This window comes from Vanellus vanellus, assembly GCF_965231255.1.
Source record: "Vanellus vanellus genome assembly, chromosome: 1".
NCBI lineage: Eukaryota > Metazoa > Chordata > Aves > Charadriiformes > Charadriidae > Vanellus > Vanellus vanellus.
Window position 1 is genome coordinate 77,390,122 of NC_138905.1, and position 26,813 is coordinate 77,416,934.

Consider the following 26,813-nt stretch of genomic DNA (forward strand, 5'->3'; position numbering starts at 1 on the left):
CAGATGTCCCCTCCATTTTCTACACTGTCATGCCACTGACGTGTCACCTTCAAAGGAATTAAAAAATCCCCACTGTGAATGCCTGAGCTAAACACTCACTTCTTCATCAAGGTGTAATTCACCCTGAGAAAGGTAAAGTTGGTTTATGACAGAGACACATCATTTCTGGAGGTGAATAGAAGAAGGGGAAATGAATTATGAGACTCTGTACACGCTTCTTGTGGAGACAAAGAGAACACAAACAAGCAATATGCAATAGAAAAAACTGCTATTGATGATGCAGATTAAAATTGTAGTGTTTTTATATGAAGATTATTAGGATACAGTAGAATATATCTTACAGGTCTTTTCCAATCTAGGAGATTCTGTGATTCTGTGTGATGCGATATATGGAATGGAACAGCATCACAGCAGACTAATGCTGCTTGAACTACACCCTGGAAATGCACGTTCAACTTTTGAAGTAAACTGTAGAAAGAGTGCATTCAGGTGAATGTTCCCATACAAAGTCTTCACACTAATTTCAGCATAACTGAGAATTTCCTGCTCAGACAAGCGGTGAGAAATGGAGTAAAAGGGATGCTACCAGCAAATAAGAATGAGGAATTTTGAGAGAAGTGATGAAGGGTACTTATTCACACTACACCTACTTTTTCATAATATTTCTCCTTCTTTCAATTACCTTCTTAGCGTTACACTAAATACATTCAGAAACCAGAAGATTAAAGCAATAAAATATTTTTCAACATCTGATTGCAGGCAGTATTGGGAAAAGTTGTGGTAGTATCCAGAAATAAGAATAAGACCCATGAGGAAAGCTGATAGTATAAGATCAATTGCTCATTATGGTATACCCTTCTGTCCTCAGTCTTGGCTACAACTTGTGAGTCAGTATCAAGACACTAATTTTGGTAGAGAGAGAGCAGAGAAGAAAATGAAACTAGCAGTAAAAGCCACAAGGCACCACAGGAGGGTGCTACACACAGTCACTGTATTTACCTAGCAGGGACAGTTGAAGGCAGCATGACTTTATGCTTTCCATAGAGTTTGAAAGCAGGAATAAGTCCTTTTCCCTCAATGGCATCTCAGAGTGAATCCATATACTTGTAATCAGAGACTCAAAACAAAGGGGCAACAGTAGTGTTAGCCTGAGATCTGTGCTGGTCATAATGATACCGTCAACTGAGGCCCATTGCTGACGTAAGGAGTGAGAATTAGCTTAGCAAATGACCGATCCAATGCAGAGAGTTTAATGATTGTATATTTTACTGTGCTTACACTGTGTTAGAGAATAACTCCTCTCTACCTCAATAGTCAGCAGTTATTCTTTATATGCTTAATATCAATACATCTTCAGAAGACTCCAGGATTCTTAGAATGAAATTGCTGTGGGAAGCAATGAATCACTTTTATGAATCAGCATGTAACAATACACTGACTGTCTGTAAGAACAGATATATTTTACTGTGCCCAGATATGTTTTCTTTCACACTTCCCACTTACTTTTCAGTGGATAAACAAACCCACAGCACTGTCCTGTATACAATACAACACAGTTACCACTAACTACTTTTTACTGAGGCTGTCTACAGCAATTTAAAAGAATAATTTTGAACTACTTATCCTCTTCCCCTCTCAATAAATGAAAGTCAGGCTGTATTGCTATATAGAAACTGATGAACATAACAGCGGCAGAAAGGATCCAAGAGATTTCTCTTAACTTTCCAGGGTATAAGTAACTCCATTCTATATCCCAGTGAAGGTAAGAGAGCTCACCACAGTAATCTGATGCACCTTGCAGGTCCCTGGAAATACAGAAAATTGCATATACTTTCTTTAAAGTATCTTCTAGTGCGATGGAGGGTCTTTTGTCCAACTGTCCAAATAAGTATGACATATCCTGCCCAGAACCTGTCTCTTCATTGCCCCTTCTCAGTGGGGCTTCTGTTTAGAGTCCTTGGGTATGGGAAAAGGGTACGCTAACCTACAGAGGTGGCTGAACTACTTGCCTCCACCTGTGTAGGGAAAGTGCAGATAATGCAAGGGAGACTTCCAAGCAAGGATCTGGAATTCTTCCTCTTAGCCCTATTCCTTTAACCTCACTCACACTGTTTTCTTCTGTTATTCTCTGACCCCAATCCAGTTACATCTTCCTGAATTGTCCTCCCTCTTTGTGTTGGTTTTCTTGCTAACTCCCTTAATCATAGAATCATAACGTATCTCAAGTTGGAAGGAACCCATAAGGACCATCGAGTCCAATTCCTGAATTAATGTAATGTTGGCCAACAGCTACTGCATTGCGAACTTTCTTCTGTCATAATATCCCTTGTGAGTTATCACTCCAGTTTTCCTCTCTCTACCTACAGAGTAGCTACCACTTGCAACTTTGCTTTCTCTATAAACCCCTCTTTCCTTATTTCTCTCTATGACAGAGCTTGCACTCTTCAAGGAATGAGTCCATCTGCTGTTCACTCGTTGACTCTGGTTGTTTGTTAGCATACCCACTCTATACAACATGAAACCTAAGGCTTTTGCCTCCACCTCTCTCTATCGCCTCTCACTTAATGCGTTTCAGTTCTTTTTCAGAGAGATGGTGAAGGGAAAACAATCCCTAGCTCCTCCTTTAGTTTGTTTGATTCTAATGTTCCTTGCTACTGGGAGTATTACTGTTTGCTTCCAGTAAACCCCAGAGCATGCCATACATGCATCCCATACTCTCCATGTCTTCAACCACCTCTGTCCAGAGGTAATGGCATTTCCTAGGATCACATCTGTAAAGCACCCTGGGGTACTTCAGGATGAAAGGTGCTCTATTAAAAAATAGCCAACTACCTCAGAAGCAGCACTGTGAGAAAACACAGTTACTGCTGGTCTACTAGTCCATTAGTCCACACAGGACTTAAAAGTTAATGCAACCAAGCATTGGAGACAGCATCACGATGCAGGACAGAAAAAGGTTTAGCAGGAAGAAAATGGTATCAACGTGCAAGGTAAGATGCAGTAAGCAGCACTGCTTCCTGCAAGGTGGTGGAACTCTGGTGCTATTAGCTCTATTGGAGCATGACCTTGCATTGAGAAAGCCACCGAATATTAATCAAAAGTGCAAACCAGGACCCAACACAGCTGTGACACAAATGGGCTGGTGACTGACAGCACATGCCACACAAAGCAGTGCCAGCGGAAGAGTGGAGATACTCAGCTCGCCTGGTCAATTTGCTACTAAAGAAGACATATCAACATAGATCACAAATAATTCAGCAAAATGAGAACTCATCTACTGCCTACTAAGTTGTTTACAAACATGTTTTCCCAATTCAAATGCCACTGTTGAAATTTCATTCCAAAGGAGAAGTTTGCCAAAGAGATGCACAGCTACTCTCCCATACTCCAAGCTGGAAGCATAGCATTAGGCAAATGCTTTCAGAGAAGCTTCTGTCAGCCTGCATTGAATACCTGTTGTCACTATAACTCTAATTATTTGGCAGCTAAATTCTGTTTCTAACACTGTCTGGGACATACCATGAGGAAAATACATTCATACATTGCCACTTTCATAGGAGAGAAGAAAGTACAGCAATAATGGCCAACACATACACTTTTTCTTTTGGGAACAGAGTTTGGATGGGAAGAAAAGGGGAAGAGAATTCATCTATCAGAAGGTGATAGAAGACATTTTTACATACAATTTTATAAATAAAGCAAGCAGGCTGCTGGTCACCCTATATCCTATGCAAATCCTGGAAATGCAAACTGTCTGTAAAGAAGAAATAAAATGCTATACCCTAGTATGTGCACTAATTCATTAACTGCTCTGTGGCTTCAATCCAGCAAAACACTTAAGCACATGAATAGTCCCAACAACAAAGGCCTGAAAGCCTACCCATACATTAAAGTAAAATGCAATGTAGGCATAAGCCTCTCCCTTGCTTTCAAAAAAACCCTACAAAACCCAGACAACAAAATCAATGCTGCCTCCCTTGGGTATAGCAGGCAAGGAGTGGGGTCACAGCAGCTACACTCAAGGACAGCTTAGGAAAATGTATTTACAAAATGCATATGTATTTGTATACACAAATTTTAAATACACATACATTAGTGGTATTACGTATTGTTTCCTAAGCATTGTAAGAGTCCAGCACATCTGCAATATGAAAGGGTCATTTAGCTATGAAAAAGCTTCCAAATTTTTTACTGGGTTTACTTTTATGGGAAGATAAGTTTGCCATTCTGTGGAAACAGGAATATGTTGCTCCATTTTCTCTGAGTTTTCCTCAGAGAAGGAATCTGAATAAAACGCCAGTCTGAGACATGCAGCAATCCTAGCTTACACAAATCAAATGTCAGGGTTCAAGCAAGCACGATGATAACATTTGGTGGGGGCACGAGGGAGAGAGATGAGTGATTCACTGTCTGGAAGGCGACATTGCAGGGTCTAGGTCAGGGGAAAAGTGAGCGGTACTGGGGAAAGATGGGTGTAGAATGGAGATGATGAATATATTGCCACTTGACAAAAGTTACCTGCTATCAAGATTTGCTCGGACGGCACCATTAAAGCATTCAAAAAACATTTTCCAGTGACCTCAGGCAACAAAATCCTTTGTTATCTGAGCAAGAACTTTAAAGCACAGTTATAATTTCTCCTTTTACTATCGTTCGTATTTACATTCACCAAAGTAACCCTCTTGCTTCTCTGTTCAAATGCTACAACTAGCACCAAACACAGACACACAGTGGGCATGTAGGAAAACATATTTTCCACACAGCAGCAAATTTGATCCCATTCCTGTCACAAACAGTTAATTTTTTTCTGGGGCATTCAGCATCAGATTTCATGTGGAGGCACCTGAAACAGCAGTCCTATGTTATTAGCCATTTAAGACCAAATGCTATCACCAACACAATAAGTGGAAGCCTAATCTGCAAGTTGTACTTCAGAAATGAATGAAATGTTTATAGGCAATAGTAGTGTGAAAGTGGAAGAACCTGCTTCTCTCAGAAGTCTATATGCTCTGCTGGCACATTCAGGGTGAGAAACATCCAGTATGTACACAAACCACTCTGTTGCTCTTGTATTGTTGCTCTTTTTATGTGCATTTGGGGCTTATTTGTCATTGCAGAATAGTTTCTTCATCTCAGAACGAGCAGGCTCTCTTCTGTGCCAAAGTGATTACCTCAGCACCTGTCTATTGCTCTGCTACAGTGCATACTGACTTCTTACTACAATAACTATCATTAGTAGCGTTTGGGATTAATAGACTATGTAATTGCCCTGCAAGCATATTCTTCAGTACTGAACTGCCTTTAATCTACTTATCACCTATTGGTTTCTTTCTGGCACTTTTTATTCTTTCTGAAAGTTCTGCGTAGGTCCTAGAGACGCTTCTGTCCTATAGATTAGTGAAACGGTTTGCTAAGGTCTTCCACAGAAAGCGAAAAGTTTACAATGGTAGTACAGTTATTCACAACTTTACCTGTGCAATGGTCTAACCCAAAGAAATAATCATAATTTGCATCACCTTCTGATTCAATCTCTGTTGCTAGCAGATATTCACAGTCTCGTGATGCTGGTTCAAATCCTGGGAGTTTGTGGAGTTCTGAACCGGTTTGGTCAGACTTGCACGTCATCTCCACTTCAGAGAGAACACTACAGCTGTGACTGGAGCAGTCTTTAGCCTCTACAGATTTCATGGTCTAACAAAGCTATATTATTCCATCTTAGTCACCGTGTATATACCTAACTGGTATTCCATTTTTTAAAAAAAGCAAGGCAGAGCTGCGCACAAAATAAGTATGGCATCTGCTAGCGGCATATCTGGTTTGTAGCCATCCCTGGCCTAACGATCTAAGAAAAGAAAGGTCATGAAAATCCTTTGGAAGCTATGAGCTGTTTGCAAGAGGTCAACAAGACTTTGAGACAGTAAATAGAGTGCAGTCAATATTGCTGTGCAAGGGTGAACACGGAAAAATAGAATTCTTCTTGATAAGCAACTCTTTGATTTCTATACTTTGATGAAAAGCATCAGCTATACACTGAATATGGATTTTAATTTGGGCATATTTGTTGGTAGGCAAGGTAAGCAGAAAAAAATGGCAGTGCTTTTCCGATACCAGATCATATTGGAAAGCAAGGAAATCCTGTTTCTGCTTGTAAATAGACTGTGGAAGTCCAAGGAGAGAATAAAAATGGAACAGGAAAAATGGGATGTCATACTACATAGCCACAATTCTCACCACAATATTGCTTTTGAGATAGCTCAACTTAGTATAGCTCAGCACAGAAGTATCTCCATGAAGTGAGTTATAGTAAACACTAAGAGAAAATTAGGCCTTTACAGGTGTTTTCAGAGGATACGAAGAAACAAAACAACCCCATAAAATATTTAACCAAAATAAATAAACTTTGAGTGCTTGGAGATATATTTACATTCTGGGTTTGGGCACTTGACAGCTAATAGCAAGAAGTGAATTTGATGGACATTCAGAAGTGGCACCATTTACACTAGGTCCAGAAAGCCTCAGAGATGGGTTGAAAAACATATCCACAGTCTGGACAACAGGAAAATTCCTTTAACGAATAATGTCCCTCTTGCATGAAACTAATGAGAACAACATAAAAAACACAAGGGGGCTTTCCTGCTCCCACCAAGGCTCTACTTTTAAAGGATCTAACTACTCAGAATTACCACTGGTGTTCCTTGATTTTATTGTTTTTTCTGGCATTTTACTCTACCACAGGGTTGTTTCATGGAGCATTTCAGTGAGCTCCTGATAGGTAATCCTCCAGATTAATTCTGAGTTCATTTGGCTGATAAGTGGTCAGCTTCTCTGAGAGATAGCACAGGAATGACAGCTTGCTATCTCTTTCTGTGAATTCTCGGAAGATTGAACAACACAAGGTATTTTCAACTAATGCCAGTTGAAGACAAATGGTAACTTAGCCAAATGCTAAAAAGTCATGTTGAGATCTATACAGAAAGGCTTTTCAAAATAAATCTCCAGGTAAACGTACTATTCAGGATTCAAGAGAGAGGCACAGATTAGGCTGGGAAAGTATTGCTCCCCAAATCCTGGTTTAAAAAAGCTTCTTACAGGCTTTTTTTTTAATTATATGTTTTTCAGACTCCAGTTACAGCAGAGTAATTAAATGTCCATTAAGGAAGCACTTAGGCCGAATGCTAGCTTTTCCTGGAAGCTTAGAGGGAGTTCTGAAAGCATTTTGTCTGGAGAGCGGAGAAGCAGAAACACAGTACTGGAGAAGAGCATGCAGACATACAGCTGTCTGTAAGGGCAGGGCAGGCCAGTCTCACCGCAAGCACAGCTTGAATGCCGCCCTTCGGCAGAGCCAGCAGGACCCTTTTTTTTTTTTTTTTTTTGTTTGGCCTTGGAAAAGGCCTGGAGAGCTCCCCCAACACTGAAATATTTCACCTGTGAAAGAAAACAGGTGACTCAGAAACGCTACCAGGTGTATGCTCCTTCACCTGGCAAATTGGGCTTCATGTTTGAGCTGTTTCTTTTGCTAAGTGCACAGTCTTTCCTCTTGATAAGGGGACTTCATGGACATTCATGCTATGGTGTAATACAACAGCTGCCTATGGAGACAGACAAGGCTGCCTAATCACCACTACCATATAGTGCCAAGGACAATACCTCCAGGTCTAAAGGTTTCAGAGTTTTGATGCTTGTTTTTTTCTACGAATTTTTTTATATATACATAATTATTATTATGCAGCTACTTCAGAGAACAAAATTTGGTTTAGTGGAAAAATACACTTCTTTCAAAAGTAATGTTGGCAACATTTGATTGACCTGTTCAGGTAGTTGTATTCCACCTTACTTTTCAGAATCTACACATTCCCAGTGTCAATGTGGCTGCCTTCTGAGCACAAGGGCACAGTGTAGAGAGTCATCAGGCATCCCGAATGCCAGTAAGAAGTCAAGCTGCTGGCATCATCTGAAATTGTTCAGTTTACAACAGTGAACCAATAGAGAACAAACAGAACAAAAAGTGTAGGGAGGAATGGTGGGAGAGGACAGGATTTGCGAAATGCACTGTTATCCACCCGGCTCCCTGTACTACACTTCGATCTCTAAACATGTACATGTAATTCATCAATCACTGATGTTAAAGTACACCCGGGATGAAAGATGGGAATTAAACAACAGACCAAAAGAACGGGGCTCAGGGTATCTGCATTCTGTTCCTAGTAGGAGCATACATAAAAACAGATACTCAGTTTTACAAAACAGATTTGGTGAAATCAATATTGTATCAATTAAATTGCATGCTCTTTCAAATGGTTCCTTCACAGCTTTTCTGGAAAGCTCCTGGGATTTCTACAGCCTTCCTGTGTAACCCTAGGCAAATTATTTAACTTTTCTGCTTCCCATGGCATAATAGCTCCTACTTCAGAGGGGGTTTAGAGCCCTAATGTAGTTTTTGTAGAGTCCTGCGACATCCTCTAGTGAATTGGTGATTGGAAGAACAAATAACTAAGAGTTCAATTCTGAAGCAGGCAGAATGAGAAACGCACAACATAAGAACCATTCACATTGCTGCTTGCCTATCTTGGCATTCGTAGCATTCCAAACAAATGTCAGTTTAAATAACCAATTCTCATTACATTAAATACTGAAATGCCAAGACCGATCACATGAATTTATTTCAAAAATTATTGTATGAGTAAGGAGGCTCTTAGTTTTGGCCTGTCTAGTCCTTTGCAGTTTGAAATGGATTGAAGATAGCAGCTATTATATTATCCTCAGCCCATGTTAACTGTAGGCAGAAAACCTGCCAACTCTGGTAAATCACCAATGTAACACAATGCTTGCAGCACACTGTACTGGATATTATTGGCTTACATTGAGTGTGCAGTGATTTTGTCAGCTATAAACACAGAGAAGAACTTTTAAAGGAGGTGCTCCATACGAAAGAGGGACAAAAGTGCTGTTGCTTTTACTCAAAGGTGAATCCTTATGTTGGAACAAGAGAAGAAAGTTTATTTGCAGCTTCTCAGCACTGGTAAGTCAGAAAGAGCCTTTTGAAAGTGCTCAATCATACTACACATCATGCACAAAAAGCACGTAAACTGATTCACTGCACAAGCTCAATGCTCTTATCAATAGGTAACATAGTTCAGAGAGTAACTCCAACCGCACACGATGTTTGTCTCTCCGTTATACTTAATGCCTCTCTTTCTGCACTTCTTGACTCCTGGGAAAAGTAAAGGAGTGGAACCCTTACAAGGGTATCATCCTGATCACTTGTACATGATTGCAGATTGGCTTCGCAATCTCAGCACTTTACCCATTCCACTGAGAAAAACATTAGTTTTCAAAGACCTTGCTGCAGTTTGATTATATTATGACTATACTGTGGTTTATACAGGAGAGGAATTGGCTAAATGGAAAGAAAACTATGCGATAGTGAAAAGAAACGGCATTAGTGAGCCAGGGAATTAAGGAGGCAGAGAAGTATAAATTTTGTCTTGTGCTACCTGTTTCACACCCTTCTTTTCTTCTTCAATCTATTCTCCTCCACTTCACCTCATTCCCACTTGGCTGGTTCTCTCCCTCCTTCTCTTATTTTCTGTTTGCCTGACATAGCCTTGTCTCACTTCCTTCTGCCTTTGTGCTCCCTCTTAAAAAATATGGTGCTACTACAATGTTTCTGTGATGAAAGCATTCGCAGTGACTATGTGTTTTGTGCTGTCCTCTGCCCTGTGTTTGCTTTGTTTACTTAGGCTGTAAATTTTCCCAGTTTGTATGAGGTCTCGCACAATCTGGCCCCATTCTTGACTGGCGCTCAAGTACAAAATATTCAAAATACCATCAAGAACAGTAACAAAACCAACAATTTTATGACCCAGATACTTCTAAGATGTAAAGCTTAACAGAGCATGCAAGTATTCTTAGGTCTGAAAATACACACGGCTATTAAAGGCAAGCATCTTCCTTCTTATTTCCATTAACTTCTAAATTATTTCACAATAGCTGAGAGGAACCTCAAACATAATTACATGGAATTGAATAATTTACAGAACTCATTAAATGCATAGTATGCATACCATATACAGGAGGGTAATAGTACATATGAACAGGTATTTGGCATTCGTATCTTGAATTCCTACTGGTTTATAGCCAAAAAACCACGCAGTATTGGCCTCTAGAGAGTTCCTGCTGGATGGCATCTTTGAGATTTGTCATGAATGGCAGAAAAGAGGAACAGTGCCTGCAACACAGTCTGTGGCTGATTTCTCTGCATAGTGAAAAATACGAGACACGCACAGAGACCTATAGTGACTACAGTAGGTATGAAAGATGCTGAGCATCTTTACACAGTATTCAGAGCAGGCCCTGAATTCATCATTGTATCCCTGATGGTATGAGAGACACATCATACAGCATACGGTATACTTAAAACAGAGTCCATTTGTTGTGTGCATGTGTGAATGCAAGCTTTTTTCCAGTACACTCTTGCTTAATATTCTTCCCAGATCTTTCTCACCTGATGTTTCAGTCAACTGGATGTTAGAGGCCTTTAAAAAACATGTCAGTTCTTTTATTTAGTATAATCCTGCTATATCCAGAGCAGCCAGTATGAACAGAACATTGGTTTGCTTCCAATGCTATTGAATGATTGAGTGTGAAAGCCCCCTTTGCATATTTTCTCTCTTTAATTTTTTTTTAATGTACTGCTTTCCAGTGTGTTTTCCCATTTGTGCGTATAGCTTTCCCATCTTGTCAGCACTGCCAGTCAGTCAGTTGCTGAGCTACAGACTGTTCGCTGCACTTTCTGTCACACAGGTGTGGAGAGATTTTTGATCTGACTTACAAATTCCCTGCTCCCCCTGGCAAGCTGGCTGGCTGTCATGCTGCAGCAGGGTGTTTCAAACAGCTGCTCTTTCCAAGACACACTTCTTTGTGTCTCCAGCTTCATTATTTCTTACACACTTCTACCCCTTTAGTTTCATCCTTTCCATACCAAAAGGCATTGGCAATGGAGCCATGCAGAAATAACGACCATACTATTAAATTATTTCAGATTCTGGCTCACTGATTATCTGCATGTCCTAGTTTATCACTTAGTCAGGTACAACTGTGTATCTACTTTTACTACTGTTCAAGCACTATATGCAAGTTACATTACTTGCCAGTTGACATTTCCAACTACATTTAGGCTTTATTTTTTTTAGTATTATTTTCTTTTCTTTTTTATTTTTAAAATATTTATGTCTGTTCTGATCAGAGCACTTAAATCTGGGATCTGTTACAGGACAGCTTCTGCACAACACACTTATAATTCAATCCCAGATTTTGGCAAAATCTGGCAGTCTGCTATCGTTTCTGAGTGTTGCGAGATTTCTCCTTCGAGGTTCAATGAACTCACCACCATTGCATCCTACTAAACGTTTGGTTTACTAGCGCACTCAATCTCAGCTGAAGCAAAGCAGCAGAGGGTATTGATTACTCAACAAAATTTGGTTTTCTTTCTGAATTAAACCTAATTCAAAGTCACAGAAAATTTTGAAGCACAATATTTTTCCTTCAGACGGCACGTGAGCTCTGAAACTAATGTAGAATATGTAGAGACTTCATCATATTTTGTTGAGTATAAGTATGATATGGGTCTGAATTGGTCCCTAGGAACTCAATGAGGGCCTGCAACCAACTCTACTTGCCTGTATTTAACTCTCTAACTTGCGATATACCGATACACTATCTTGATTTCATATCCTATATAATTTCCTCACAACCTGGTTTCCATCTGGACGGCTCTAAGGAACAGGACTGCAACCGCTCTAATGGAGTGAATCCATCCTGCAGTTCAGACACAGTCACACGAGCTTTAGACAATACTGTAACATTAATACCTCGGTTTTCTTAACTATAAAAGGAAGATTTCAGCCTCAAGTTTCAGATGCATTTAATATTTTTGTAAACCAAAAGCGACATGGCTTTGCCTCCAATTCTATGTCATCCTAAGCAGTCACCATCTAAGCTGACATTTATTGAAGGTCTTAATGCGAAAAGCTGAGGAAAAAAAACCTACAACAAAAAAACTACTGACAATTTTGATACTTAAAACTCTGCTTTTGCAGTTTTATTTGGATAGACTTGGATTTATTTGGATAGACTTGGTTTTATTTGGATAGTACTTAAAGGGCAGCTACAAAGAGGATGGAGGCACAAGGAACCCCAGAGAGAAGACAAAGGGCAATGGGGTACAAGTTGCACCAGGGAAGGTTTTAACTTGACATAAGAAAGAAATTTTTTACAATGAGAGCAATCATTCACTGGAACAACCTCCCCAGTGACACGGTAGAGTCCCCATTGCCGGCAGTTTTCAAGATGTGACTAGACAGGGCACTCGATATTCTCATCTCGGCTCCCTTTCCCACAAAAGGTTGGACCAGATGATCTGTCAAGGTCCCTTACAACCTGGGCTGTTCTGGGATTCTATGAGACTACTTAGTCTCACATCTAGTCCTAAACTTTCACCTAGTATTGTTTTTATGATTATGTAATTACTGCTTCCTCTCATAGCTGAACTTAAGTCCGCTTACACTTAAACCAGTTTTATACTAGTGTAACTTTACTAGTCCTAATCATGACAAATCACTGATACATGAGAGGAGAGAGATTAGGCCTAACAGAGATTATTTTTTACTTATACCAGGTCTTTTCCCCTGTTGCATTTCCTCTTGAGACAAATTACAAACTCCTTCCATTGCAGAGGAATGGAGAAAGCAAATGTGAGGTGCCCTTCACAAGGCTGCTGGAGCAAATAAGAATCCCTGAAACCAAAGCACAACAATTTTCATGGGTTATACACAGTTTTAAAAGATTACACACCTCTAACAGGGCACAATGAGATTTAAAATGGTTTATTAAGCCTTTTTTCCCAGATACATTCTGTATACTATATTATGTGAAAGACAATCAATTGAACTATTTATTCAAAATGTATCATGGGAATGTACAAACAGGTAAGTTTCTATTACACTGAGGTCATACTGTGTGCAGTTTTACAAAAAAGCTTCCAAGATCACAGTATGTTTGTCCAGATAAAACTTATGCTGCCTGAAAGGTTTTCTTATTATGTTACCTAAAAGCACACGAATTGATTTCCTTAAAATTTACTTTACACATATTTCTCTACAATCATATTAGGATTCCAATTTAAAAAGACAAGTAGGACTGTTCTGCTCCAGTGAATGGGATGCCTGTACTCAGGGTAGCTATGGCAAAGTATATTCAAGTAATAGAGTAATTTAACTGGTTACATCATCATGAAAGAGCTGTCATAGTTGAGATGAGAAACGTTGTACTTCATAAAGTCTGGAACGGTGCTGGCAACACTTAATTATTTAAAGTCACCCTTCCACGGTAATCTAAATATGAATAGATTATTGTGCTTTCTGTAGAAAAAGCACCTCTGTCCTCTAAAGTGCTTTGCAGAAATTCTGAGTCACAATAACCTTCTTGCCCAGAGTCCCACAAGGCGTCAACACCAGAGATGGGAATAAAGTCCAAAATCCCAACCTGCAACCTTTCCTGTACTGACTTGGGATCACGCATCCTCCCAGGGAGTCCTAACACATTATTCTACTGCTATAAAATCCCACTGAACTAAGAAAACAGGTAAGGAATACAAATAAATCATGGAAAGTAAGAACGAAAAAAATGAACGAAGGTGTTTTTATAATCCTCAGAACAAGAAGTAGTTTGATGTCAACTGACCGAAGGACTCCTATGCTACTACTGCAGAGTTAACAAGGGTTTAAACAAATAATCAAGTTTAGCAAGCTACTATGTATCAGCACAAGCGCAGCAAGCCATTTCATAATCCCACTTAGCCCATGACAAATGGGAAGACAACTTGGCTTAGCATGTTTCCCTTTCCTCTGGGACTAAACTGTTACACTTTTAGTGCAGAAAGATAAGCTAGTTTTTGAGACCCTGTTTGTAGCACAGTAATTTGCTAAGTTGTGGTACCTTGACTTTATGTCAAACTCCCCAACTTTGCTAAGAACGTAAGGCTAATGGGATAAGAGGAAGTGAAAAAGCATTTCCTTGCTGAATGTTTTTTTAACAGGCTTGAAAATTATAGTGACAACCGTGTAAAAAGCTTTTCCACCGTTTGACCAGACCATCATAATTTCTAGCCTTCTATAGCCTGGTACTTCTCCACCTCTTCTTGTCTCCGCTTAAAATTACCACCCCTAATTGCACCTGGCTTTTTAGTTTACTTGGTATTAGCTGTATAAAAAATTGTCAGCAAATAAATAGCAGATATAAGACCATTAATATAACTATGCTTTAGGTAGACAGTCAGGGGATGGAATTGAAAATGACAGAAGTCTTCCTAGCCACAGAACTTATGTTTGCTTGTAAGCAAACAACCTTTGTGCTTTAGGAGACTTGCCCTCTGGAGGTGGGACAGCAATGGCTTTCTATAAGGCTTCAGCTGAGAATTTAGGTTGGTGAGGCCGTTTGTAGCCAGGGCTCCTGACCACAATACCTTTCATAGCTGTAACGCAAATGGGACACACCGTACCCTTCATTCTGATCACTTCAAACTTCAGCAGAGATAAAGACATATAGCTAAACTCTATTTTGATGCTTTTTAAGCCCGATTCAGATTTTTAATCAACTTTGCTATCACTAGGACTTTAAGGACGGGCCCAGAGGTTTTGCTGAATTGGGGCTTTTGGCTTATCATCAAATTATGGAAAAACATGCTGTAACCCACTCACCTGACTCAGTCACAGCTGTAGTGTGCAATACTAATCTCCACATTTATTAAACACATGCTCCCTCTGGAGCTGGAGATGATACAGTAACAGCTGTTTCATTCTGGTTTCTTTTTCAGTCATGAGGAAATAAACAAACATTGTCTCTGGTATAATTCACAGTCTTCACACCTACTATTGCAATTAAGAGGTACTAAGATAAACAACTGTTAAGTTCTCTACTTCTTTTACAATCCACTGTCCCTCCCATTCTCTCCCCCCGTTGTTACCATCATTGTTGTGAGCAAACTACTACTGACATCTGACTCAGCAAAGGGAAATTTTTATGCAAATATAAATGGGGTAAGTTTTACTGGGCGTAGTATCCTCCCAAAAGATACTGAACCTAAACACACATAATCAGTAGGCCTACAATAAAGGCAATGAAACAAAGCAAATACTGAGAAACCAGGGTTTGCCCTGACTTTAATGTCAGCCTGGCCTCCCATTGGTATAAAATTCGTATTTCTCTGTGAATCATTAACCTTTTTTTTCCACAGGAAATAAGAAGAATGCTTCTAGACGGCAAGCAAACACATCATTTGGGACATAAGGATGATATTAAAAGCCCCTACCATGAAGTCCAGTGTGGCTTTTAACCACAGCTTGTGGGTAGGAGCGTGGTGGTACAATACACCCTCAAAACACTGGGACAGGCACAGCGCATCTCTGGAAGCTGAGGAAATTCACACAGCGGTCAACAACTTCAAGGAGGGTGACTCATACAAGAAGATACCTTTCCCTGGTCTGATTATTGCAAAAAGGGATATATTCCTTCCTCTGTTCAACCCCCAAGAGAATATCCAATGCCCTTTTTCAACGCTGAAACTACCACATCACTTGAATGTGCTGATGAGCTCAAAGAGCATGATCAGCACCATCCTTCCTGATGGCCAATGTAGGTGAGCTGGGCCTGCAGACAGGGCAATGCTTAGGCTTGGTACTGCTCCCTCCATTTCAAACTCATCCCAACTCCAAGTAAATTCTAAGCACCTTGCAGTGCTTCTCCCCTTTTCCCAATGCATTTGAAAACAGGAGGGAAAAGGTGGCAGCAACCTGCATGAAGAACCTTGTGGTTGATTGTTTTAGACTAGCTGAGTCCTTGAAGAGACTAGGTAATGTCAAGGACACCAAGATTGTGTGACTGCACATGCGTTTTTCAGAGACAGAAAAGTAATCCCACTGCAATTAATGGATCTTATTATGCTCAAAGTCAACAAGCTTGCTAAAGGGTTTTGGCAAGTCAGTGCCTTTGTGTTTGGACTGCAATGCTGGCTGTGTGGTGTGCCTTTGTCCACTTCAGCCTTGTTTACCAACAGAGGTATAGACGCAATCTAGCCCCAGGCACAGTTCTGGCTAAATATGTTGATGCATATTTTTGCGTTCCAACAGTTTCTGTAGAGGTGCTTACAAGTGAGACAGATGAAAGTGAGTGAGTAAACATGGATATTAAAAAAAACATTTACTTTCTCACCAGGCATGTTTAGTATTTGCAGTTCAGTCAGCTTTTACAACTGAAAGAGATCGTTTAATCTCATTTCCTTCCTCCAGGATACCCACCTGATGTATTTCTGTGAGGGATCACAATACTACAGTGTAATGTTTGCTGGTATTGTAAATTGGCACTTTATTTTTGAAAAGCTACAAATCATTTGTTCATAAGACACTTTACAATCACCATCAGTCTATTTGGTAGGTTGCTTGTTTTTTTCAGATCTAAAAGAATTTGAAGATGCTGCTTCAAATTAAACATCCATGTCTTATATGACATTGTCTTTGCAAACAAGTTAGCACAAATATAAGATTCCCATGCATATTTATTTTGTGCATACAGCAGTCAGTCTTCAAATCCCAGTCCTTCCAGCAAACTAGGAACCCTCTTTGTCATAAAAATTTACCTTTTTCACTCAATAAATCTGTTCCTTAGAAGAAACTTTTGCCTTTAGAGTCTCATTTTTCATTTATTTCATTAGTTTCCATCTCAGATAACTAAATTCTCTATTATTACAGCTGGGAATTTTTATAATGTGCAAATTGAAATAATGATTGTATCACAGTACTCTGCAAGTGGTTTTCATTAAGCCTCCAGCTACTATTCCTTGCTCTGTTGGATATCTTTGTGTCAGGGTTACTTTATGCTGGACAGAAATTTGAACAATTTATGTTGAAAAGAATGACTAAAAACCTATTAGATAACAACTTTTAAAATCCACTGGTTGATGGAGCTTAATTATATGTTCTTTTCATAATCAAAATACCTCAATTATTTAAAACTTAATAATCATGCTAAAATGTGGACCTGTGAATATATTCCAGAGATTCATATTTCTGAAAATCAAAATTACTACTTGTCTTTATAAATCTGTGTAAGCCAACACACAGTGCCCAAATTTCTGAGATGTTACACTACAACGTTTTGCTTTTTTGTCAACAGAGTGACTAAACTCACACTCTATGTTCAGTAGGTATTTCTGCTTAATTTTAGTGACTTAATATAGTTCAGAACCATTTGTGTGGCTTGTTGAAATTTACAGCATGCTTACATTGTTGATCACCAGACTCATCTTGCTACTTTGTCATTCTGTATTGCCTATCGGTAAATGAGTCTGCTAGCATATATTCCCATTGCTGCCAGGGTCACCAGAAGTCTGAATGAACACACAAAGAGTCCACTTAATTGCAAAGATTTATAGCTATGCTGTTTTCTTTTCTCCCTTTCCACTCAAACTTGTCTTCCATGTCTGACACGTATAGAAAAGGAAGAGCTGCTTGTTCTAGTCAAAATCAGCAGCAGACAAGGATCACAGTTTCGCAGAGATTCCTTATTTCTACTGCTAGTGCATAGGCAACAGAGAAGGAGTTTTCTAATCCACCCTGGACAGGGTACTGAACCAAAAAAAAATGCTGTGTCAATATAGTATCAGCCATCACCAGTCTGCGATGAAGCAATGAGCTACATGCCTGGCAAAAAAACCACAGCCCGTATAACTTCCTGAAGCAACAAGCTGTTAATTTTGATTTAAGATACCATGCTTTCTAAGGTGGAAGACAGGTGAACTATTATACAATAAATAAACAAGAACTTTTTAAGTCTTGGAAACTCAAAAGCAGAAAGCTGCCATTTGAAAATCTGCCTCTGCCTGCCCAAAGAGCCTGCTGTTTGAATCATGTATAGTTTCTATGTCAAACTAAAGCCTTTTCCCCTGTCTTATTTATGGCTCTGCTACAAGTTTAGGTAGCAGAGGAATCAATCAATTCCAACCAACCAGTGAAATGATTTTTGGAGCTCTGGGATAAAAAAATTTCCCCCAAACAGTTTCTGCATTTCTGATTGAACACAGTTATTCTGAAGAGCACAGTTTACACACTGAAAACTTACCAATGGAGCGATGAATGCAGGTGTGCTGGTTATCACTCAGAAAAAAGCCCTCTTTGCACTGACATTCATAGCTTCCCATAGTATTTACACAAATCTGCTGGCACCCTCCATTGTTATCCTGACACTCATCAACATCTAGAAGAGAGAAGGAAAAAGAAATGCAAGGTAATGTACAGGTTCAGAACATACATCTAGAAGAGCAAGGAATCCACAAAAAGGCACACTGTAAATTAAGCTAATGAAAACTACCCAAACCCCATCAGAGTTAATCCAAATTAATCCACCTAATTCTTTTTCCTGCATCCCAGGTTTAAAGTTAACATAAAAAATCAGTGGGGAGGGGAGTCCAGCTAAGTCTCCATGCATTCAGGGCTGCAAATTGATTTCCAATGCACAATGAATGCTAACGTCCTAAAAAGGCTGTGACCCCATCTGCCAAGTGTGGTGTTGCACTCTGTCATTCCCACTCCACTTGGAAAGACATACTTCAGGCCTACAGTAATTTCTAGCAGGGGTAGCAGGCAAACACAAAGGGCATTACTGGGTGAAAAGAGTCTTTATAGAGTTCTGGTCTTGAACAGAACAGCATGTTTCAATTACTGGAGTCATAACCCCCTACTTTGTCAGTTTGTTTAATGTTGTTTAATGAAAAGAAGGCTTCTTAAATCTAAATGTTCCATGTCTGTATTGTCATTTTAATAGGCAAATATATAAAACCACAAAGGCAGCATTAGCTACTGGCTGTTTTGAGGGTCCCTGCCTACCCCCAGCACCTCTCTTTGGCATAACAGTTTTTATGCTGTTGTGTTTAACGGAGACATACATTTCAGCATTGGGAAACCACTGCCACTAAAAGATACCTGACCCACATTCAACCTTGCAGGTCTCCCATTTTGCTCATAAAAGGTGTATCATATCCATTTTCTGTCTCTTCTTTGGATAAAAGAAACTTGCCACCTGAAAAATCCATGATTACCATTTTTATGGAGACTCTGCAACCAGTTAGTTATTTCACAGTATTTGCCAACATGTCAGCAAATGAGTTGGTGTTTGTTTTGCTTTCATTTTATTTTTGGGGGGCAGAGGGGGAAACCACAACAAAGCTAAATGATCCACAACATTCAAAACTTCAGAAGAGCTGGCACTGCTCTTTGAGTTTTTAATTAATTAATTCCTCCAGGACTGGCCACAATACACTAAGGTAAAACCAAGCCGCTTTTGCCAGTACTCTTGCAGGCAAGGCCAGGAAGCTCTGAAATGCTGGAGAAACTCAGTCGGTAACTAATGCAGGAACACTGGCTAGTTCTGGTAGCTTGCTTGGCTATGCCTGTTGTTGCTGTTTGTACAAGCTTGCTGCCTGCGCTTCATGTGACAGAAACTGTAGCTCTTTCGAGACAAAAAGCCCTAGGGTAATTATAGCAGTACCCAGGGAAACCAGGCAGTCTCCCGTCTTGAACTACAATGCAAGTGTGTAGACAGTCCTTCTCCTTTTTTTATTTACCAGGAAATGTTAAGCACTATTACCTCAAATTATCTGTATCAAAATGCCCCCCCGCCCTCAGTTCTTACCCTCTTCCAGATTTGAACCTTTTCATAACCCTATCAGAGCAGTTTGGGAGGGCACAGGAAAAGAAGTGAAGACTTTCCTTGCCTATGGCAGTATAAGAAGAAAAGATAAATAAGACAACTTTGTGAGACTCTTCCTCTGTGAGTCAGCAGGCCTTGCTGCCCTATTAGCACCAACTCAAACTACTTCCTTCAAAACAGCACACTGGAATCTAGATCCTCCTCTCTGGAAGATTAGCTGAACACTTACTGGAGGAAAATGTATCAGTTGTTACATGTACAAACCCCAAAATTTTGCTACAAAGTACACAGCCTTCCCACTGTTCTGTTTATAGTATCACAAAGCAACTTGAACAATTGCCTTCCAGCTCTGATGAATAATCTGAAACAAATGCAATGATTTATAAACATTTTTTTCTGCTCCTGAGAGCAAATGCTGGTGATTTACCACTTCCGTAAAGAGACAGCTCAATTTACCACCAAGCCCAAAATCCATATGCTAGAAAAAAAGTTATTACAATTTAAACTCTTTAAAAAGTTTTACTATGAGGAATTTCTTCTAATTGTTTTCAATTACTTGCCTCAAAATTATTTTAATATGCATTTATGAAGAGAGGGAGTTGAAGAAAGGGAGCAGCTGGGATCTAGGAGTACTGTGTCTCCATCTCCATAGTACATGCCTTCTAATAAATCTTGGCCTGGTGGTGTAGGGTTAACATTTTCTCTTCTCAGGTCTCAGTCCTACTAGGGTCAGGCTTTTTGGAGCACTTTGCATTACTGCTGTCTTAAAAGCCGGTATTGCTTATTATCCACCATACCAAGCAATCTATTGGACATGGCTGCCTGAGAAGTATTTACCAAATTATTTACTTGGTAAACTTTCTTTCCAATAAAGTCACTTTATGATCAGTCTATTACTAACCCAGTTTAGAGAATGGGGTAAAAATGTCTTCTGAAATTAGGAGAGAGAACTCCACAGACTCCAATGAGCTCAAGCTTTGGTAGATCTGGCAGAATAATTCCTTCGTGTATTCGAATTTTTTCAAGGCTCACAAATAAAATAGCTTCCAAAGAGGCTTTTTCTTTCTTTCATTGTTTGTGCAACCCTCATTCAATGCAGCTCAAGTTACCCAGATGAATGTGTAAACATCGGCAATGCAGCATATGTGAGACTGCATTTTGGACCAGATTTTCTAGAGATTAAGTTCCACATAAACACCAAAATAATAGCCAGGTTTTCAATAAAGCTCTTCTGGCTCCAGTTTTGGAGGCTCTACATGTCAAACTGGGCTGCTGTTTTGAAAAACTGAGGGTGGATCCTGGGAGTTTTAATTATTGGCACTCTGTGTGACAGTTTACACCTGCTGGAGACCTGCACCCCAGGGCCTAATTCTAGATATAGGGAAAAAGTTACTTAGGATGTAAAATTCCTTCACTCAGACATCTTATCTAAGCCCCAACTAAACCCATTTTAAAAACTTTTAAATTTATTAAGCACAAATACAAATCTCACTTTCTTTATTACTCTACTCTTTATAAAAAGGATATTTATTTTTTTTTTTTAGAGCAAACAGACATGTCTTCTTTGGCAACCTTTTGCACAAAATCAGCCACTGGTCATCTTATCCAGGACCAGGGCTGTCTTCCTGAGGATGACAGTCCCATGGCAGCAGGTGCAGGTCTCTCTTTCTTCAAACTGGTGTATTGAAATTAAAATCCATGTCCTAGGCTCCAGCAAAAATTCTTTCATCCAGCTTGGCCTCACCACCTGACTGTGCTGATTCCTAGAGTACATTATCCACTGCTTATGGGACAGCTGAGCCTCAAAATCCTACTGATGATCCCAGGGTGGAAGCTGGAGCAAGGTTTCAGCAAACCTACACAATCCAAACTTACAAAAAGATGGAAAAAGGTTCTCACCTGAGCTGAGCTCAGACAGCTATCCCACATGACTGCTCCAACCCTCATCCTCAAAAACAGAAGAAAAATTAGCAGCAAGCGAATATACATCCTTAAGCCATTCTCTTTAACACTCATCACAAAGTGATGTGATTCTGTCTACTGATGACAACCCCTGATGGCAGCATCTAAAAATAACCCAGCTTCCACAGCCCTTAATACCTCTTACCAGCAGAAATAAATAGTTAAGATAACAATCAGAAAAAGAGCTAGAATTGCTTATACAGACTTCAGACCAGAGTGACAAACCTATGTTTCCAGGGTAGTGAGGGCCTGGACTTCAAATTAGACAGTCATCATCAAGGACAACAAGGAATAAGGGAAGAGCCAGCTTTGGGAGAGGCTGGGAAAGGAGAATTATCTTTCAGAAGAGAAAGACAGATAATGGATGCATATATACATACATACATATAGAGATATATCTATACATTAGCAGCATTATGCAAATTAATGCATCTCTGAATTTGCATAAGACCTCTAGCTTTTTGGCCCACCGCCTTCGCATAATCAAACTTGTGTTCTGTATCTTGGTAAGATGAGATCCTTTAAAGAGCGGTAGTGTGGAACAGTATCAAGTATCAGTTTCTTTATCAACATTACAGTTGATAAAGATGGATGTTTTATTTATTAAATAAACAAATGCTTTCCATTTCTCATTTAATTTATCTGATGGCCTTTTTAAACTAGCTTCACTGGTATTTCACCCTGATCTGGCTCAGAGGTTCCCATAGTATTTAGCCTAAAGAAGCTATTCTGATTGAGCATCCTGTTTGGACACCATCAAGGGAGAAAGGTCTGCTAAGGGTACCTGAAACCAAAACCACGAGCAGGAAGATACACAAGTGGAAATGCTACACAGAGTCAATGTCAAGAACAGTATGTCCACTGCCCACTTCCTCCCATGATCTTCTCTTCCTTACTTCTGACATTTTCCTTTCATGTCAGCATTTTCATAAGCACTTAAGCCCCTCAGAAATCTGTGTCTCATCTTCAAAGTCTCCAAAGCATTTGGGAGCCACAGTACCATTCACTTACTATAGCATTAAGATTATTTGGAGACTTCTAAAAAGAGGACTTTGACTCATGATCCAGGGAGCTGATCCTGCTAGTTTTTCTCTGAGCTACTCTTTGAAACTTTTGGAAGATTTATCTAAGACGCCTATTTTACCAGTGCAAAACATCGTGATAGAGAGATGAACTACTGCTAGCAATACTGCAGACTTTCCGCAAATGTTAGCAACAAAACACCACTGAGGATATCCTATATTTGTAAGAGAAATAATTAACAACCACAAACTCAGAAAATATGAGCACCTGACTTTGAAATTTTAAAATCATTATATTCAGTTTTAAAATCATTATATTTTGAATATTTCTAGTCAGAAAGCTGGCTGAAAGTCTCATGAAAAAAAAACAAAAAATAAAAATCATATTCCTGGATTTACTATAGTCATAGTTATTCTTATACCACAAGAACACCTAACCCAGCATCCTCTCTTTGACACTGCCCTGTAGTTGATACTTAGAAGACTGTAGAATTAGGACAGAACCATTGCTGGCATGCTCTCCCAGCTTTCAGCAATCACATACCTATTAACCTTCCTAAATCACTAGCTAGACCATTGTCACTGCTGGATCTTTCCTGCATGAATTTGTCTAATCTCTTCTGAACCCAACATGATAGGGCAATTACTTCTGCAATTTAAATGAGTTACACAAAAAAGTCTGAATGAATGCCCCCTAATCCCATTATTCTGCGAAACAGTAAAAATTCATTCCTTACTTGCCTTTTCTGCTTCTTTCCTGATCTTACAGATCCCCCTCAGCCTCATACTGTCTATCCCATCTATTTTGAGCCCTGAAGCACAGCAATACACAAATATGATAATTACAGACACAATTCAAATTACTTCAGTATGTCATGTTTAAAACAAAAAGTGCTCATTTATAAAAGTTAACCTTAATGACAGCAACATTTGGCACATATTCTTCTCACTTCTTTATTCCATTCCCTCCAAGTACCATGATGCTCTATTGGAGTGGGTGTCTTGGAAGATCTGATTTCAAGATAGCTGTGGAAGCCCAAAGAGTAAATCTGGCATGTAGGAGTGAAGGAAGCGGTATCAGATTAGAGGTTGTAGGCAGGTGTTCCTGCTGGAATGGTCATACAAGTAGTGACAAGCTGTCAAGGTAGGGAGGGTGATACATTGCATCAGCTGAGGGGGCCATGGAAACTGGAATCATTGCTAATTGAAACAGCTCCTAAACCATCTTTCTTAGACCAACTTTATATGAGCATACAAAGGGAAATACAAGAAAGAGACACCACTACTTACGTAGACAGCACTCATATCTCCAGGATATCTGAAATCAGACTTCACCAAGAATTTAAAACCTGGGCCCAAATTTTCTACTATTTGCGTATAAGGCTAGAATTCTGCTTTTTGTCCCCTTCTTTCAGAACTAGAAAAATGTGGTGAAGAAAAGGGAAAAAAAACCCACACTCTTGCATCCAGTACTTCATTCACTACCACAGTTGCAGAAATCTTCACTACAGCCCTTGCTGAGATGAGATGCCCTTGCAAAAACCCTAGATCCTACAGCAGTGAATGTTTAGTGGAGTGGATTAAAAAAAACCCCGAAAAGTGTGAAAGATTACCTTTCCCTGAAAAATAAAACACATTTTACAGAAGAGACACATGAAGTACTAATCACAAAGATGCTCTTGGGTGATGAATACTAAAATAATTCTAAAATGATCAATGAACTGATCCCTAGAACCGCTCTTTTCTTACGTGCAAAGACACAACACCTAAAATGATGCCCGTCTGTCCTGGAGAATCCCATTTCTTAATGGGCTACAATCACCTGTCACCTTATACCCACTGACTAGGCTTCTTGTTTGTCTGCACCATTATAGATGTGCGCAACTTGAAAAGAAATGCTTAAAATCTTTTTTCTATAGCTATTTTGTGACACACAGTGGAATTCCCTAAATTTCACACTACACAAACACAGTGTAAGTTCAGCTGCAACAGACTTCTTTGCTATGTATAGCATAGGAAATATTCACTTAAGGCAAGGGCTTAACTCTGCTGCATGTGATGCTTGCCCATTTGCTGAGCTGAAGTAAACAGCCCCATGGACATTGCGTGAATGTTGCATCGAGTTCAAGTCTTTTGACGTCACTTGTTTATTCTTTTCTTAAACAACTGGGCACCACTGTCTGTCGGTTTAAGATACCAAAACCTTTTTCGCAGCTTTTAGCATTTCCAAAATAAACATCCAGGCCCCTTAATGTGACATCTTAGTTGTAGCTTCTACCCTCTCACTTGGTAACCACATCTATTTTTCAGACATATGCACATGGTGGCCTCCTGACAACAATGCCTAAACACAACAAAGCTCCCAATCAATTATTATTTAATAAGTTATCCATTCTTCTGATACAGGGTTTTAAAACAATTTTGTATGAATTTGATCCTGGTTCTTTTCATCTACAGTGTCACTGCCTAGGGAATGCCAGCAGCCTCCAGGTTGGCACAAGGCTCTTACTGTGAGGCTCAGACAGCCCCAGCCCCACTCGCAATAAGCTTGCAGTTCCCACTGATGTCTAGCTGCAAGTAGGGCACTCCATGTTGCAATGCTGGATTAACAATCTTCCATAAACTAGAAGCAGGGAAGTTAATTACAGATGCAAACAAGCAACAGTCCTGAACAACCAAAGGAAAAATCTGGGACAAATTGAATATCCAGTCTATTATCGCAATGTCCCTTACTTTGTCTTACCCCTGGGCTTTCTCTGGAGCACCATTAACTGCTGTAGGCTCAACTGAAGCAATATTCTGTATCCTTCTTCCAAGATAACTACTGCTTATAACTGCTTCCTTTTACATCTACTTATCAAACCCTGACAGGATCAGAAAAATATGGTTTGGGTTAACTGAAAACTGCTTTTTGTTTGTTTATTTTGATTTTTTTCTTACAAAAATGAAAAATATTTTGCTGTAGGTCAAAGCATATAACTTAACATGAAAAAATGAAACAATATTTTCATTTCAAGTTGGTAACATTTTCCAGGTCTACACAACATGAAGCATTTTGTTACAGAGCTGTAGTAAAAAAAGCCAAGGAAATAGCTAGATTCACAATTTTCTTTGTTATCTATGAGTAACACATTTAGGGGACTGAGTGATTTAAAACTAAGCACTGCAGCATCCAGTAGGCTATGAAGCCATTCTTACTCTCTATATTGATAATACCTGATGTCCATGAAAAGTGGAAGAAACAAGACAGTCTGAAGCACAACCTTCAACGCACTGAAAAGAGAACTATATCAGGAGTTGAGAAACACTGGCTTAGTCGGGCACATATCTACACATTAAAATTCTGGGGAAAAGGAAAATGCTGAAAATGTTTTGGAAGTGCTGAAATTGCTCCTGTAAGTCATATAAAAACAATTAAATTTTCCTGGAAGTATCTCCACTGGCGAAAAGCATTTTGCAAATACAACCTCAGTTTCTGAATAGTTTCAGTAGGTACACTTTCAGTGAATGGATGCTTCATTTGGCACAAAATGTTTGGGCAAATGTGCATTTATGCCACCGGGAAACTAGCTCAGCATTTCCACTCTCTTAAACATGAGTAACACAAAAAGCAGTGTTTAGAACAAGCATTTTATCTGATTTCTCTCGATAGTAATACCTGAAAGATATTCAAGATCTTCGAGTAAACATTTATTTTTTTTTTATACGGAATGGCAATACCGGCTTACCAATCAGACTAGTTGTGCTGTGTTACACAGTACAAGCTGGATTGGTTGGTTGGGTTTTTTTGACTACCTGGTTTTAAGGAAACAGCCTTAGAAAACATTGGGACACCTGTGCACCAGCTAAGCAGCAGCTGCCCATTAGTAGATGTAAGCTGCAGTAAATTGTGTTAGCATTACGCAACTCAACAGACGAACACCATCAACCACATACATCTCTTAAAAAGAGAGATCAGCATTGCCTTGATCCGTAAGAGTGCTGGGAATTACCAATGAAAAGCAACAGTGGTCAAAAAAACTGACTTCAGGAATGTCATAACTATGTAAAGAAAGGATGAATTTAATAAGT

The 26,813-nt window shown here is 39.4% G+C and overlaps 1 protein-coding gene across 1 annotated transcript in view; it reads right to left on the reverse strand.

The window, feature by feature from the left end:
* SCUBE1 (signal peptide, CUB domain and EGF like domain containing 1) overlaps positions 1-26,813 on the reverse strand; it is a gene marked incomplete at both ends in the record, with an annotated part of 216,319 nt that overhangs the window by 137,312 nt on the left and 52,194 nt on the right. Inside the window, one exon of the mRNA XM_082488477.1 lies at positions 18,172-18,306. Within this exon, the coding sequence (XP_082344603.1) occupies positions 18,172-18,306 (135 nt within the window). The remainder of the gene's footprint in view (positions 1-18,171; positions 18,307-26,813) is intronic.